This window comes from Balaenoptera physalus (assembly GCF_965194825.1).
Source record: "Balaenoptera physalus genome assembly, chromosome: 1".
NCBI lineage: Eukaryota > Metazoa > Chordata > Mammalia > Artiodactyla > Balaenopteridae > Balaenoptera > Balaenoptera physalus.
Window position 1 is genome coordinate 173,719,391 of NC_138882.1, and position 15,741 is coordinate 173,735,131.

Here is a 15,741-nt window from a genome sequence, read left to right on the forward strand (position 1 = left end):
ATGACAGGCACTGGATGAAGGTACTTGATTTACATCATTGCACTTAATCCTCACAACAAATGACGGTAGTAAGCACTATCACTGCATTCGGCAGACAAGGGGACTCTCAGGCTCAGAGAGGCAGATAAACTTGCCCAAGGTCACACAGCCTATAGGTTGTAGGACCAGGACTCAAGCCCAGGTCTGTCTGACCCTGTGATGGTAATTCATTTTATGTGTCAAAGTGGCTGGGCTATAGTACCCAGTTATTTAATAAAACACTAATTGAGGTGTGGCTGTGAAGGGATGTTGTAGATGTCATTAACATCTGCAGTCAGTTGACTTTAAGGAGATTATCCATGATAATGAGGGTCTGCCTTAAGAGCAAAACTGAGGTTTCCCAGAGGAAGAAGAAATTCCTCCTGTCGACCGCAGCATCAGCTCTTGCCTGAGAGTTGCCAGCCTGCCAGCGCGCCCTACAAATTTCAGACTTGCCTAGCCAGACCCCACAATTGCATCAGCCAATTCCTCAAAATATATCTTACTGGTCTTTTTTCTTTTCTGGTAGGACCTTGACTCATACAGAGCCGAAAGCCATGCTCTAGGCTAAGGATGGTGCCAGGAAGCCGCACCATCTCCTCACCCGGAAAAGGACAATGACAACCGCCACCACGCTGGGTTGTTTCAGGGGTCCAGTGTGATGAGAGGCAGCGTGATCAAATGGAGAGGGCAGGCCCTGCAATCACTTACTAACCTTGGTGTCCTTGGGCAAAAGTCTTATATCCCTGAGCCTCAGCTTCTTCATCTGTAAAACAGGCAGATGGTTCCTACCTCACAGAAGTGTCGTGAAGATTAAGTGAGATTTTGCATGGACGGTCTCCTGTATGGAGCATTGTAATATGGCCAAAACGGATGCTTGGGACTTCCTTGGTGGCGCAGTGGTTAAGAATCCGCCTGTCAATGCAGGGGACACAGGTTCGATCCCTGGTCTGGGAAGATCCCACATGCCGCGGAGCAACTAAGCCCGTGTGCCACAACTACTGAGCCCGTGCACCACAACTACTGAGCCTGCGCTCTACAGCCCACGAGCCACAACTACTGAGCCCACGTGCCAAAACTACTGAAGCCCAACATATTGTATGATTTCATTTATATTAAATGTCCAGATTTGGCAAATCTATAGAGACAGAAAGTAGATTGGTGGTTACCCAGGCCTGGGGCAGGGCGTGGTAAGGGAGTGACTATTCGTGGTTATGGGGTTTCTTTTTGAGGTGATGAAAATGTACTAAAATTGGTTGTGATGATGGTTACACAACTCTGTTGCTATACTTTAAATGAGTGAATTGTATGGTATGTGAATTATATCTCAATAAAACTTTTATATTTAAAAAAGGTTAAAAAAAAAAAACAAAAAATCTATTGAAGCCCATGTGCCTAGAGCCCGTGCTCCGCAATATGAGAAGCCACCGCAATGAGAAGCCCTCACACCGCAACGAAGAGTAGCCCCCACTCTCCGCAACTAGAGAAAGCCCGTACAGCAACGAAGACCCAATGCAGCCAAAAATAAATACATAAATAAATAAATGTATTTAAAAAAAGAAAATAACGCACGCTCATTTTTGCCACAGTTGTAATTGGTGAATTCTTAATTATTCTGAGTACTTACCATTGCCAAGTAAATGTCTCAATCCCATAATTCCATGTAAAAAATTGCCCTCAAGTTTTTCATTCTTAGTGACCTTATAAGGATGCTACAGTTTGCCTAATCTGTACCCTCCCACACACACACACCCCCAGCCCCACGCCTCACCCACCAGGGCCACTCCTTGAGGACAATGGGCAAGGCAGGCCCCGTTCAGACCGCTTCACACACATTCTCTCCTTTGACTCACACCCACCGGGAAAAGTGGGCATCAATACATTCCCATTTCGTTCACAGAAGGAACCTATAGCCCAAAGAGAAGAGGTGCTTGTCCAGAACCACAGTGTGGACAGAACCACGGTCTAAAGTCATGTGTTCCCAAAAGCCCAGGCTTCCCACCTCTAGGCCGTTGGCCATGCTGGGCATTACTTATACTTCCTTCTGCCTGACACACAATAGAGTTTCACTTTTGTTTTATTTATTAATAATTCAGTATTTTAATAACTATAAATCAATCCTGCTCCATGGCCTCTCCCAATCCCTGGCTGTATGAAAAAGTCATTTTTCCACATTTGGGATCAGAGGGTATCATGGGTTCAACCTTCTTCATGGACGTTCCTTCTTGGACACTGCATGAGTGGGCTCCGGGAATCAAGGTGCCTCGGTTCAAGGCTGATTCTGCCATTTACCCATTGTGGCCCTCGGCAAGTGAATTATCACCTCTGAGCCTCAGTGGCCTCATCTGTCAAATGGAGAGAAACATGGTACCAAGCTCAAAGAACTGGGAGAATTAAATGAGATCATTTATGTGAGGCGCTCGGCACAGAGCTGCCCACCTTGTCAGCCCTCAAGAAAGGTCAGCAGTGCTATTTTTGGTGTTAAGTCCGACAAGTCAATATGCCATTCTTTGCTGTTGACCTCTCTCGTACCTGGGATGACCAGGCCCTGAGACTGTGGAGGAAGCGTCTTGTGGCCACCTGCCCCTCCCAGCAGGACAGCCCTCTGACCACGTGTGGGCTCTGCTCCCTCTTCACTGGGAGGAATGGAAAATCACTAGATGTGGGGCATTTCCTAGCACTTCAGGAAGATGAGTTTTTGTAACCAAGGGAAACAAATTACCTCCATCTGTCCTGCAGGGGCATCTGGCCTGGCCAGGAGAAGCAGTTTCTTTCCCTTGGCTTAATCCTTGCCCCTGTTCCCAAGTCCTAGGCAACCAGCCAAAAGGCATCATTATCACCAACAACTTCCTGTTATGGGCCAGGCCCTGTGCTAAGGCCATACATCATCTCCCTTAACCTTTGCCCTCACTGTTCCCCCTGCTAAAACACTTCCTCCTAGCAAGTGGCCTCTGCTCAATTGTCTCCTCCTCCCCAACCTCCCCATCTACATCTGCAGCCCCACCACTCTCTCTCACCATGCCTGTTTTAGTTGACTTCGTTGCCTATAGCATTGGCCTTACATCTATTTCTTTATTGTCTATCTTTTCCCCACTAGAATGTCAGCTCCATGAGGACAGGAACTGTGTCTTGATCATTGTTGCATACCTAGCACCTAGAACTCTGCCTGATACTTACGAGGAGTTGCTGAATGTATGTTTACCTACAATGTAGATGTTTTTCTATCATCCCTATTTCACAGATAAGAAAACAGGCTCTGTGAGGTGAGCCCAAGGGTGGAAAGCCAGCAAGAAGCAGACCTGGATTTGAATCCAGTCTCTGAAGGATATGGCTGCTTCACTAGCTGCTGGCCTTGCCCCAGGGAACTTGGGTTCTTTGGGCCTCTTAGGTGTTGTCAGTGGCCCCCAAGTTGGACTGCCCTGTGTAGGAACTAACGTCTCATGCTCCCAGCTACTCCTGTTCCCAGTCACCCTTTGGCTCTCCCTTAGCCCAGGTAATCCCAAGCATGGAAACAGATGCAAGAGGAGGCAAGGGGTTAGGAAAGGCAAGTTCCAGTCCTGCCTTGGCCACTGACTCAAAAGACACAGAACTTCTCCAGGCCCCAGTTTATTCAGTTGTAAATCAGAGGGGCTGAACTTGATATACAAGATGGCAGAGGACAGGGCAATGGTTAAAAGTGCAGGCTCTACTATTCACAATAGCCAGCCAAGACATAGAAACAACCTAAACGTCCATCGACAGATGAATGGATAAAGAAGACGTGGTACATAAATACAATGGAATACTACTCAGCCATAAAAAAGAATGAAATAATGCCACCCATGCAGCAACATGGGTGCAACTAGAGATTATCATACTAAGTGAAGTAATTCAGAGAGAGAAAGACAAATACCATATGATATCACTTATATGTAGAATCTAAAATATGACACAAATGAACCCATCTATGAAACAGACTCACATGATACTATACACAGAAAATCCTGAAGATGCCACCAGAAAACTACTAGAGCTAATCAATGAATTTCGTAAAGTTGCAGGATACAAAATTAATGCACAGAAATCTCTTGCATTCTTATACACTAACAATGAAAGATCAGAAAGAGAAATTAAGGAAACAATTCCATTCACCACTGCAACAAAAAGAATAAAATATCTAGGAATAAACCTACCTAAGGAGGTAAAAGACCTGTACTCAGAAAACTATAAGACACTGATAAAAGAAATCAAAGATGACACAAACAGATGGAGAGATATACCATGTTCATGGATTGGAAGAATCAATATTGTGAAAATGACTATACTACCCAAAGCAATCTACAGATTCAATGCATTCCCTATTAAATTACCATGGCATTTTTTACAAAACTAGAACAAAAAATCTTAAAATTTGTATGGAGACACAAAAGACCCCGAACAGCCAAAGCAATCTTGAGAGAAAAAAATGGAGCTGGAGGAATCAGACTCCCTGACTTCAGACTATACTACAAATCTACAGTAATCAAGACAATATGGTACTGGCACAAAAACAGAAATATAGATCAATGGAACAGGATAGAAAGCCCAGAGATAAACCCATGCACCTATGGTCAACCAATCTATGACAAAGGAGGCAAGGATATACGATGGAGAAAAGAGTCTCTTCAATAAGTGGCACTGAGAAAACTGGACAGCTACATGTAAAAGAATGAAATTAGAACACTCCCTAACACAATACACAAAAATAAACTCAAGATGGATTAAAGACCTAAATGTAAGACCGGACACTATAAAACTCTTAGAGGAAAACATAGGAAGAGCACTCTTTGTCATAAACCACAGCAAGATCTTTTTTGATCCACCTCCTAGAGTTATGGAAATAAAAACAAAAATAAACAAATGGGACCTACTGAAACTTAAAAGCTTTTGCACAGCAAAGGAAACCATAAACAAGAAGAAAGACAACCCGCAGAATGGGAGAAAATATCTGCAAACGAATCAATGGACAAAGGATTAATCTCCAAAATATATAAACAGCTCATGCAGCTCTATATTAAAAAAAAAAAAACAACCTAATCAAAAAATGGGCAGAAGACCTAAATAGACATTTATCCAAAGAAGACATACAGATGGCCAAGAGGCACAAGAAAAGCTGCTCAACATCACTAATTATTAGAGAAATGCAAATCAAAACTGCAATGAGGTATCACCTCACACCGGTTAGAATGGGCATCATCAGTAAATCTACAAACAATAAATGCTGGAGAGGGTGTGGAGAAAAGGGAACCCTCTTGCACTGTTGGTGGGAATATAAATTGATATAGCCACTATGGAGAACAGTATGGAGGTTCCTTAAAAAAGTAAAAATAGAATTACCATATGACCCAGCAATCCCACTACTGGGCATTTACCCAGAGAAAACCATAATTCAAAAAGGCACATGCACCCCAAAGTTCATTGCAGCACTATGTACAATAGCCAGGTCATGGAAGCAACCTAAATGCCCATCTACAGACGAAAGGATAAAGAAGATGTGGTACATATATACAATGGAATATTACTCAGCCATAAAAAGGAACGAAATTGGGTCATTTGTAAAGATGTGGATGGACCTAGAGACTGTCATACAGAGTGAAGTAAGTCAGAAAGAGAAAAACAAATATCATATATTAATGCATATATATGGAATCTAGAAAAATGGTACAGATGAACCAGTTTGCAAGGCAGAAATAGAGACACAGATGCAGAGAACAAACATATGGACACCAAGGGGGGAAAGTGGGGGGTGTGGGGTGGGTGGTGTGATGAATTGGGAGATTGGGATTGACATATATACACTAATATGTATAAAATAGAGAACTAATAAGAACATGCTGTATAGCACAGGGAACTCCACTTCGCTGTACAGTAGAAACTAACACAACATTGTAAAACAATTATACCACCCCCCCCAAAAAAAAAGAAACAGACTCACAGACATAAAGAACAGACCTGTGGTTGCCAAGGAGGAGGGGGGTGGGGGAGGGATGGATTGGGAGTTTGGGATTAGCAGATGCAAACTATTATATATAGAATGGATAAACAACAAGGTCCTACTGTATAGTACAGGGAACTACATTCAATATCCTGAGATAAACCATAATGGAAAAGAATATTAAAAAGAATGTATATATATGTATAACTGAATCACTTTGCTGTACAGCAGAAATTAACACATCATTGTAAATCAACTATACTTCAGTTTAAAAAAAAAAAAGTGCAGACTCTGCGATCAGAATGACCTGACTTCAATCCGACTCCAGGACTTTGAGGATGTTATATCAAACATTCTCTGAGCCTCGAGTTTCCTCATCTAGAAAATGGGGGCAACCGCACTCACCTAATAGAGGTCTGTGAGGATTAAACAGGATAAAATATATACATCTCTAAGCAGAGTGCCTGGCACAAAATAAATGTGCAATAAAGAGAATAATCATCCGTGATTCAAAATTCTACGCCCTGGTGAAAAGGTTACTTCGGCAGGGGAGGGGAGTGAGGCCATTTCTACCTCTCCCTGTGTCATGTTTATTGAATGGGACTCTTTGACCTCACAGGACTCTGAAGTTTGAGTTCCTTCCACTGATCAAGAAAGACTTGGGAAGCTACAGGAGAAAAAATTCTTGCTGCACACACCCACCCCGGCCAGAGACAAAGCTGCTGATTTCTGCAGCTGAACTGGGAGCTCTAAATCAATAGAACACGACCCAGACACCCCACCCCACCCCACCCCATGCCGCACAGCTGGTAATGGGGCTTCTGTAGCCTGCAAGATGGTAAATTGCTAATTTAAGCCGGGCTTTCTGCTCTACGCCACGATTATCCCTCTTCCTGTGCATGTTATGATGTCTGGGTAGCCAATTAGATTTCGAGGTCCCAGGACTCCGAGGTTAATGAAATCATGCCTTGCCCTTGCACAGCCCCCGTCCTCTAAAGTTCAGGCATCATCCGCCAGGAAGGGGAGAAGGGAAATCTGAGATCACAGAATCTGAGAAGCATTCTTCCTCCAGTCTCAGCTGTGGGGAAAGGAGCCTGAAATTATGTATGTCTATCTTTTCTCCACCCAAATCTCCAGTGCCAAACCTCCACACAATGGTTTGCCAGTGCCCTCTTGCATAGCTTCAGGGACGGGAAACTCCCTATATTACACAGAAGCCCATACCTTCCTGAAGAGCTCTATTAGAAAATTTATTCTAGAAATAATATGAGATGTGCACAAACATATGGGTTGAAGAATGTTCACAGACACATTATTTAGACTGGCATAATATGGGAAATGATGTAAGTCCCCCCATATAGAAGACATTCATACAATGCAGCCGTCAAAAATCATGTCTTCAAAGAATGTTTGATAACATGAAAATACACTCATAATGGTACGTGAAAAGGCAGCTTACAAAATATTATATATGATGTGATCATTATTTCAATATAGTATGATACAGATGTCATTAAAACACACACACACACACACACAAACAAACACAGAGCGAGAGACACAGAAAGAGATGGGAAGGAAATACACCAAAATGACAAAGCTTTTCTCTTTATGGTAGGATTATGGGTAATGTTTGTCTCTGCTTAATCGTCTCAGTATTTTCTGAAATAACTACAGTGTTACTTATGGTGACTTATGTTACTGTGTTTATTGTAAAAAAAAATGTCTAGTATTGAGCTGACAAAGTTTCCGTTTAGCATCCACCCAATAATTCTAGTTCCTCTGGGGCTCGATAAATGTCGATCAAATGAGTAAGAAGCAAGTCTACTCCTCTTCTAAATAGACATAATAATAGAAAATGTTTATAGAATACTTACCAAGTTCCTGGCTCTGTACTGAAGTCCTTCACATGAAGCCTCATGAACTTCTCATAACCACGCTATGAGGGTCTATTGCTACTCCCATTTCACAGATGAGAAAACTGAGGCTCAGAGAGGTTATGTATGTATCTCCCAAGCTCACTCTCTTAGTAAATGTGATCCCAGGTCAGTCTGGCTCTGATGTCCAGGCTCCCAAGTGCTGTCACCCCACACAGAGGCCTCGGAGGTTTGCAGACAGCAATCTGCCCTCCTCCCCAGCCCTGGTCCTCCCTCCTCTAACTAGACAGCCCCAGCTCTCGCCTCCATTCCCCATGTGTCCCGTGGATGGCAGTGACAGAGCGGACGTGGAGGGGTTTGGGAGTCAGAAAGACCTGGGTGTGCCCCCTTCTGGCTGTGAGAGGCTCCCTCGGAGCCTTCCCACCCTCATCTCTCATACCCTCGCAGGCCTGTCATGCAGCTTGGAGGAGCCTCTGGCACGTGGCAGGAGCGCGGGAGTGACTCCTCTGGATTCTCCCCGGTGTGTCTGTGAGTCACACATGTTCCCCAGGAAATGAACCCAAGACCTGGGAAGCTAGGCCCCGGGGCAGGGCCAGGAGGCTCGGGGACACCATCCAGGCCTGCTGCCCTCCCTGCTCGCCTCGCCAGAGCTCATGCGGCCCAGCCTCCTGCCTTCTGCAGGTCCCACAGCGCTCCGGCTTAGAAAGGAACAAACAAGGCCAGGGTTTCTGGGGTCTGTCCCAGGTCACCCAGCTCTCTTCCATCACCCTGAGCTGACCCCTTCCAATCCACCCCAAGCCCACCCACAGCAAATTTGTCCTCTTGAACTCCATTCTGCACAGACTGCTCCAAAGTCCTCTTCCCCATGGCCTGTGACCAAAAGCTCCTTCATTTCCCAGCATGGCAGCCTTACCATGGGCCCCAAGAACCTGTCTAGTCTCACAACTCGAGCCACAGCACGGCCTCTGGCCCCTAACACAGCCACGCTGGGCCGGACTCCAGGCCCCTCCTCAGTCCTCCCTCCCCACCACCCCCTCACCAGAATGACTCCCTCCAATTCCCTGGGGCTGGTCCATGGAGTTCCTCTAATATTTGCACCCTCCCCCAGGAATTCTGGAAGGTCCGTGGGTGCATCACTGGCCCCAGGGCCTGGCCGCAGCTCAGCACATAGCAGGCGCTCCTGACACCCACGGTGAGGAGGACACCTGTTTGCAAGGCCTTCCCTGTTTTGGTCCTTATGGCCTCTGCAGCCTCACAGCCAGCCCAGCCCCCGGCTCTCTCCACTCTGCCACGGTGAACTTCCCTGCCCTCTGCAGCTCTGCCATCCGATCATCTGCTGAAGCTTTCTTTGCTTGTGCTGTTCCCTCTGCCTGGAATGCACCACCCCCCTCTCCGTGGAGCCAAGTACTGCTCCCCCTTCACGACTCAGCACAGACACCACCTGCTCTGGCTGGGTCAGGTGCCCCCCTGGACTCCCTCAGCTCCAGGAAGCTGCAATTGTCCCTGGAGCCGTAACTAACTAGGGGGTCCTTGGGGGTACATCAGAAGCCAGAGGCCATGCTGAGGCTTAAGCTGAGAGTCTGCGCAGTGGGAGCTGAGGCTGGACGGGCCTGCCACGGGTCAGCATCGGCAAAGGCTTGTTGAATGAGTAAACATGCAGACGATGCAGGAAACAGGAAAGGACCCAAGGTGGAAAGTGTAGACAATCAGGTCTCATAGCCACCAGCTCTGCCTGCCTGGAGCAGCTGCAGGGGTGCCTGTTAATCTCGGCATTTGACACATACTGAAGGCCTACTATGTGCCAGGTGCTGTGCTATGACCTTCACATTCATGATCTCACTTAACGCTCCCAATAACCTATCCTGATCACCCCAATTTTGCAAATGCAGAAATGGGGCTCAGGGGAGTTAAGCTGTTTGCCCAAAGCCACAACACTGGGACATGGTCGAGCGGGGATGGAGACCAGCATGACCTGACCCCCAGCCATGACCTTCACCACTGCACTGTGTCACCTCACTGGGATCTCTCCTGGCCCAGGAGCCCTGCGTCCGCAGACCCCACTCAGGACAAGAGAGGGGAGGGAGACAAGAAGGCAAGGGCTTCACGCTGGGTCCCCAAGAGCAGGACGGGCACTCAGAGCTCTCACCCTGAGCACTTGTCCCAGCAACCCCTGGCACCTCGGTAGTAGACAGAGGGGACACCCAGAACCCTTACTCACCTGTCATGGCCCCACCCCACACTAGGCTGCCAGGCCCAACCTCCCCTCCCTGCTCTGTGCTGCAGTCACCTGGGATGGGAGGGAAAAGACGATGCTCTACCAACGTCGTCTTGTCATCTTTAAGACAAAGGTGCCTCTGAGGCAGGTGCTACGATCCACATTTTATAAATGGAGAAACTGCGGTGCAGAGTGGCCATCCAACCTGCTAAAGATCTTAGCAGGTGGCAGAGCTGGCATTTGATACAAGAGTCAGAAGAGACACCAGACCAGGAAGAGCTCAAGGGGCAGAGAAACGCATAGTCTGAAACAGAGTCATGAAGAGGCAGGCCGGGCTGGTAAGAGGCAGGGAGGCCCGGTGGGGGTGATGCGGGTGGTGAGAGACACAGCAAGGTGCAAACCTGCCGAAACCAGGGTCAGGGAGAGGTGGAGGCCGGGGACAGGGCAGGTGGACAAGAGACCAGGTGGAGAAGCATTGACTCCAATCTCCTACCGGATTCAGGACAGGCAAACTGGGAAGCTCTGAGCCATGTAGAGGGAAGATGGGGTCACCCATCAGAGATGCGGGGGTCCTTAAGCCCTTCACACTCCACCCTGCCTAGAGGGCTGCCAATGGGGACTCTGAGATGCCAGCCCTGCTCAGGGTACGACTGCACCCAGAAGGAGGGGTTGTTGGGTGTCTGCTCTAAAGACCCACCAAGTCACCACTCTGGCTGAACTCACCCTGTAGGGGTAGGGAGTGTCTGCCTGGGGACCACACATCCCCAGAACTCCTGCTCACACTTCATGGAACCCTCAGGAACCACAGGCTGTTTGCTCAGAGTGCAATTCCCAGAGACCCCTCTCATGTATCCAGAAGAATGAGTGGGCTTCTCAGGCGGGTCCATGGATCAAGGAGAGGGTCAGAGTTGGGGGGGAGGAGGGAACGGAGAGTGCTTTGTGCTCTGGGATTCTGAGATACCTGTGTTCTGTTTTTTCAGCCCCTCGTCCATGTCAGGCTTCCCATCACAGGCTCTTCCCTCACCTTTTTACTTAGTCACCCCCTCCTCATCCTTCAGCTCCTCAGAGGCCTTCCCTGAACTTCCAGACCAGGTGAGACCCTCCCCGCATCGTGGGCTCCCACAGCTCCCTCATACTCTTCCACGGCCCTCACCACAGCTACAAACTTAAATCTGTTGGATGGCTGGCTGACGAATGCCTATTTCTCCCAGACCTGAGCTCCATGAGGGCAGGGATGGTGGATTTTCTTCCCCACCATCATATCTCAGCATCTAGCACAGTGCGTCCATAGGATTTTTCTTGAATGAGTTAATTCTTTTCATTCCTTCACATAGAGACCCTCCCTGTTCTCAAAGGGCTTAAAAGGCTCAGACACAACATGTTATTTAATCCTCACCACAACCCCAGATGCACTGCTGTTACTTCCACTTTACAGGTGAAGAAATGAACTTCCGAAAGGTGAAGTCACTAGTCCAAATACACAACAAATAAGTGGCTTTGAACTCAGGATTTGCACGTTGATGCGTCTGCTTCTGGCCCCAGCTCTGCCACTACACCTCCCTGCTTTTCTGCCCCAATGGTCCTCTGGATCTTCCTTTGCAAACCTTCCCCTGCTCCCCAGATAGGTTCAGCTCAGGACTGACAGGCAGAATTCATTCATTCAATCATTCATTCATTCAACCAATCAACTGACTCACTTACTGGTGGGGCTGGGCTCTGCATGGGGTGTCAGGGAACCACAGATACACCAGAGGCTTTTCTCCATCCTGGCTCCCCTCCCTGCACTGCTCTTGGGATTTTACCAGCAGAAGCCAAGCCCCAGGCAGCTGCCCTGTCCCTAGCCTCCCTTTCAGTGGGGAAGGACTAAGTGCAGGGGCCCGTCATTCCCCTCCCCAAGGACGGCAGCCTAAAATACGAGTGCTGAATAATGTGTGGGCTCATCGTCCTTTTGTCTCCATCATTCTCTGAGAATCCTAGGACAAGAGGAGGGACAGGATTCTGCCCCCTCCTTCCATGCAATTCTTTGTCCCCTATCCCAGGCAGCTCTGGAAAAAGTTCTGGACAAGACCAGGGTTCTACTCTGGGTCTGGAGCCAGCTGTGGGACCTAAGGGGAACAGGCCACCTTGCCTCCCTCTGAACTGCAGATTCCTCACCTGTAGAATGGAGGTGACAATGACGGGGATGCTAAGGCCTATCCCACAGGGTTGTAGGTGAGGATTAAATCAGTCGGGCCCAGAGATACAGTGATCACATAGATGGTTGGCCCAGGAAATGTCTTAGCAACACAGGGACCTGAGGGGCCAGCTATGCTGCTTCCAAGATGCATTTGACAATGTGATTTTGGGAAGCTTGGTTGGAGTACCCTAGGAGGCAGAGCCCAGGGCCTGCCCTGAGTGGACCCTCAGAAGTAAGAGGCCCTCCCCTGGCTCAGTGGTAGTGGGGGAGCTGTGCTTATCAGCCCACCAGCCAGAGGCCCCAGGAAAGAGACTGGAGATGGGACCGAACACACTGACACTCAGCTTTCCCCAGATCAGAGCACTTAGAGCCCCCCTAGAGAGCGCAAGTGCCAGGAACCTGGGACTCCCTGAATCAGAGCTATTCCCAGGCCCACCTTAGGACAAGCGCCCCCTCACTCTCCTCTGTTGTAGGCACTGGATTCTGAAGAATCTGGAAAGTTACTCATCCGCATCGTACACACAGCTTCCACTTATTGGGTCCAGGCACCACACCAGCTGCATTATATATGCTCGCTCAGTGACACCTCACAAAAACCCTGTCAAAGAAGCTTTTATTATTCCCCATAGATGAAGAAACTGAGGCTCAAAGAGACTAAGTGTTTTATCCAAGTCACAGAGCCAGTTCGTGGCTGGGATTAACACTCAGGTTGACCCAAGTCTACAGGCCACACGACTTCTGAAGGTAAAGTGGGGAGAATCACCGACCAAAATGCAAAGCAAAGATCAATCCTGCCTGTGCTTGGGGGAATTTTCCCACTGTGGCTGGTGATGAGTCACTGAAAGCACAGGACATTCTTGTGCCCTCCACTCTTCCTGGGGGAGCAAAGCTTCCCCTGGAGTCATCGACGCCAAAGCTCCCTCAACACCCACACACCCACGCAACGCTCCAGTATACTGCACCCTGCCTGGCAGAGACCCCATACTCTGGAATTCATACTCCCAACTGAGGAGATTGGGTCTCTATCCCTCAGACAGGGAAACTGAGGCAGATGGCGCAGATGGTGGGGCAGGGGGAATGGGCCCCCAGTGTGATAGGCGTCAGCCACTGGGCCAAGACCACAGTTCACATCTCCCACCTCAGAATCCACAATCTGCCCTCTGCCTTCTGCCCGGCTTGGTGACACCAGAGCCCAGAGAAGTTTAGGGTTGTACTCTTGGTCAACCACCGTGCATGACCCATTTCCGACTAACAGTAAATACCAGGGCATCTTTGTTGTTATAAGGATAGGAGTTTCCTTTCAATTCCTTTTGCCAGTGTCTGCACTGGCAGAGCTGGGTCAGGAAGGCTGCTTTTGGGCAAGACAATGATGTTTTAGACTCTCTGAGAAGGTTCCCGCACTGAACATCGATACCAAGAAGCGAACTTCACTTCCTCAGATGAAAGTACAAACTCCACTCCAGCCCAAACAAATCACTTTTGTCTTTTCCAGAAAACAAAAGACTGTTCGAGGAGAGGAGGAGAAGGTGAGAGGGAGCATTTGTGAGGAGGATCTGAGGTCTCTCTGAATCACGTCCAGAGCTCAGGACCAGAGGGCCACTGGGGAAGGAAGCAGAGAGCGACTAGCTGGCCCACCGTACCCAGGAACCATGGCTACCCCTTAACAAATGCACACACAGGTGCACAAACACAAGTGTCCAAAGCCACTCTGGATGCTCTCCTTCTCCGAGGGTTTCAGGGGTCTGACAAGAAACAACAGTCACTCTGTCATGTGCTCCTACAGAGAGAATCACAAACTGACAGTGTGAGACAAGCACACACACCAACACTGGGACCCCAGCAGAAGATCCCCAAGTGTGACTTGGTAAGTGCCCCCTCGGCATGATGCAGACACACAAGCGCTCCTGTGCCCTCACCTGTGTAGTCAGCCCACACACTGCTGTCTCCCCAGAGGCCCATGGCACTTCCGGCATCTCTGCCCACCCCTACCAGGTTTTTGGAGGTCCAAACACACATCTGTACTGTCACAAACAAAATCACGCACTCACAAACTGTGACAGACACACAACTGTCGCCAAACTTCCCACATAGACTGATACAGAAATAGGGGATGCCAACAGCTGATCAAATGTTATTAGTTAAACGCGGACGCGCACAAACACACGTGCGCGCACAAACACACGCGCGCGCGCCAGCGTCCCCCTCGCGATGGAAGTGGTCATTCCGCTGGGCCCCGGGCGCCCCCTTCAGGAAGTGCGGAGGCCCCGGGAGTGCGGGGTCTAAGGTCAGGGTCCCAGGTCCGTAGTCCCCACCCACCCCGGGGCATAGCCCGACGCACCAGCCGCAGCGCACTCACCGGACGATGCCGAACATGACGAGCAAGTTGCCCAGCAGCCCCACGGCGCACACCGCCGAGTAGAGCGCGGTGATGGCGATAGCCAGGGCGAGGGACGAGGCGCTCCGTGCTGCCGGAGGCCCCGACGCATTGGCGCCCGCGCTGGGGAAGGCGTCCGACGCGTTGGCGACGAGCGAGGACCGCAGCTCGGCGTCGGGGGAGGGGGCCGGTTCCATGGCGGCCAGGCGGCGGGCGCCGCGTCCCTGCACGCCGTGCGCCCTGGGCGCAGAAACCCGGTGCGAGAGGCGCGCCAAGGGACGAGGCCGCGGCCCCGACGCCGCCGGCTGCTGCGCCCGGACCGCCCGGCTACCTCCGCGCCCCCTCCGCCCGCCTCGCCGCCCGCACCGGCCCGGGCCCCAGCTCCCACCCGCTCTCCGAGCCCGGACCGCTCTGAGCCAGGAACAGCTGCGGGCTCCTCGGACGCGCCCGCCGCGCGCACCACGTGGCCCGGAGGCGGCAGCCAGTCTGCGCCCGCGACCGGGGGCGGGCGCTGCACCACCAACTTGGAGTGGAGCCAGGGAAGCTACCCACTCCCTCCCTAGGGATGCTCCGCCGGCTCGGGTGCGCCCCCACTCCAGCCGGGACTCACCTCTGCATCCTCTGCCGCTTTGGGATTGGAAGGACCTGTATGTGAATCCCACCTCTCACTCCTGCACTAGCAAACAGAGTGACCTTGAGCAAGTCACTTAACCTCTCTCAACTTCATTTTTCTCTTCTGAAAAATGAGGATAATCGCACCACCTCCTTCAGAGGGTTGTTGGGGAGATTAGTAAAATGATGCGGGTAAAGAACTTAGCTCAGTGCCGGGTACGCAGTAAATGCTCCGTAAATAACCATTACTATCCATGGCTTTCTTTTACTCCATTCATTTGCTCAACAGAACTTTTTTGGGTGCCGAATATAAGAACCAGGTACTACTGGGGAGCCACTAGTGCATGAAACCAGATGCGGCCCCTGCCTCCTTACAGCCCAGTGGAGGAGAGAGACGTCAATCCCAGGACCACACTGATGAAGATACAGTTACACACGGAGGAAAAGTGAAAGAAAGCAAGGCATTCCTGTGGTAGGACCTACAAAACCCAGGGGTCAGGACAGCTTCCCTGAGGA

General features: G+C 49.7%; 1 protein-coding gene across 1 annotated transcript in view; it reads right to left on the bottom strand.

Annotated features, from left to right (window-relative positions):
• OPRD1 (opioid receptor delta 1) overlaps positions 1–14,974 on the bottom strand; it is a 42,138-nt gene extending 27,164 nt beyond the window's left edge. The window contains exon 1 of the mRNA XM_082440921.1: positions 14,596–14,974. Coding sequence (XP_082297047.1) covers positions 14,596–14,810 — 215 coding nt within the window. The 5' untranslated portion in view covers positions 14,811–14,974. The remainder of the gene's footprint in view (positions 1–14,595) is intronic.
• Positions 14,975–15,741: the final 767 nt, after the last annotated feature.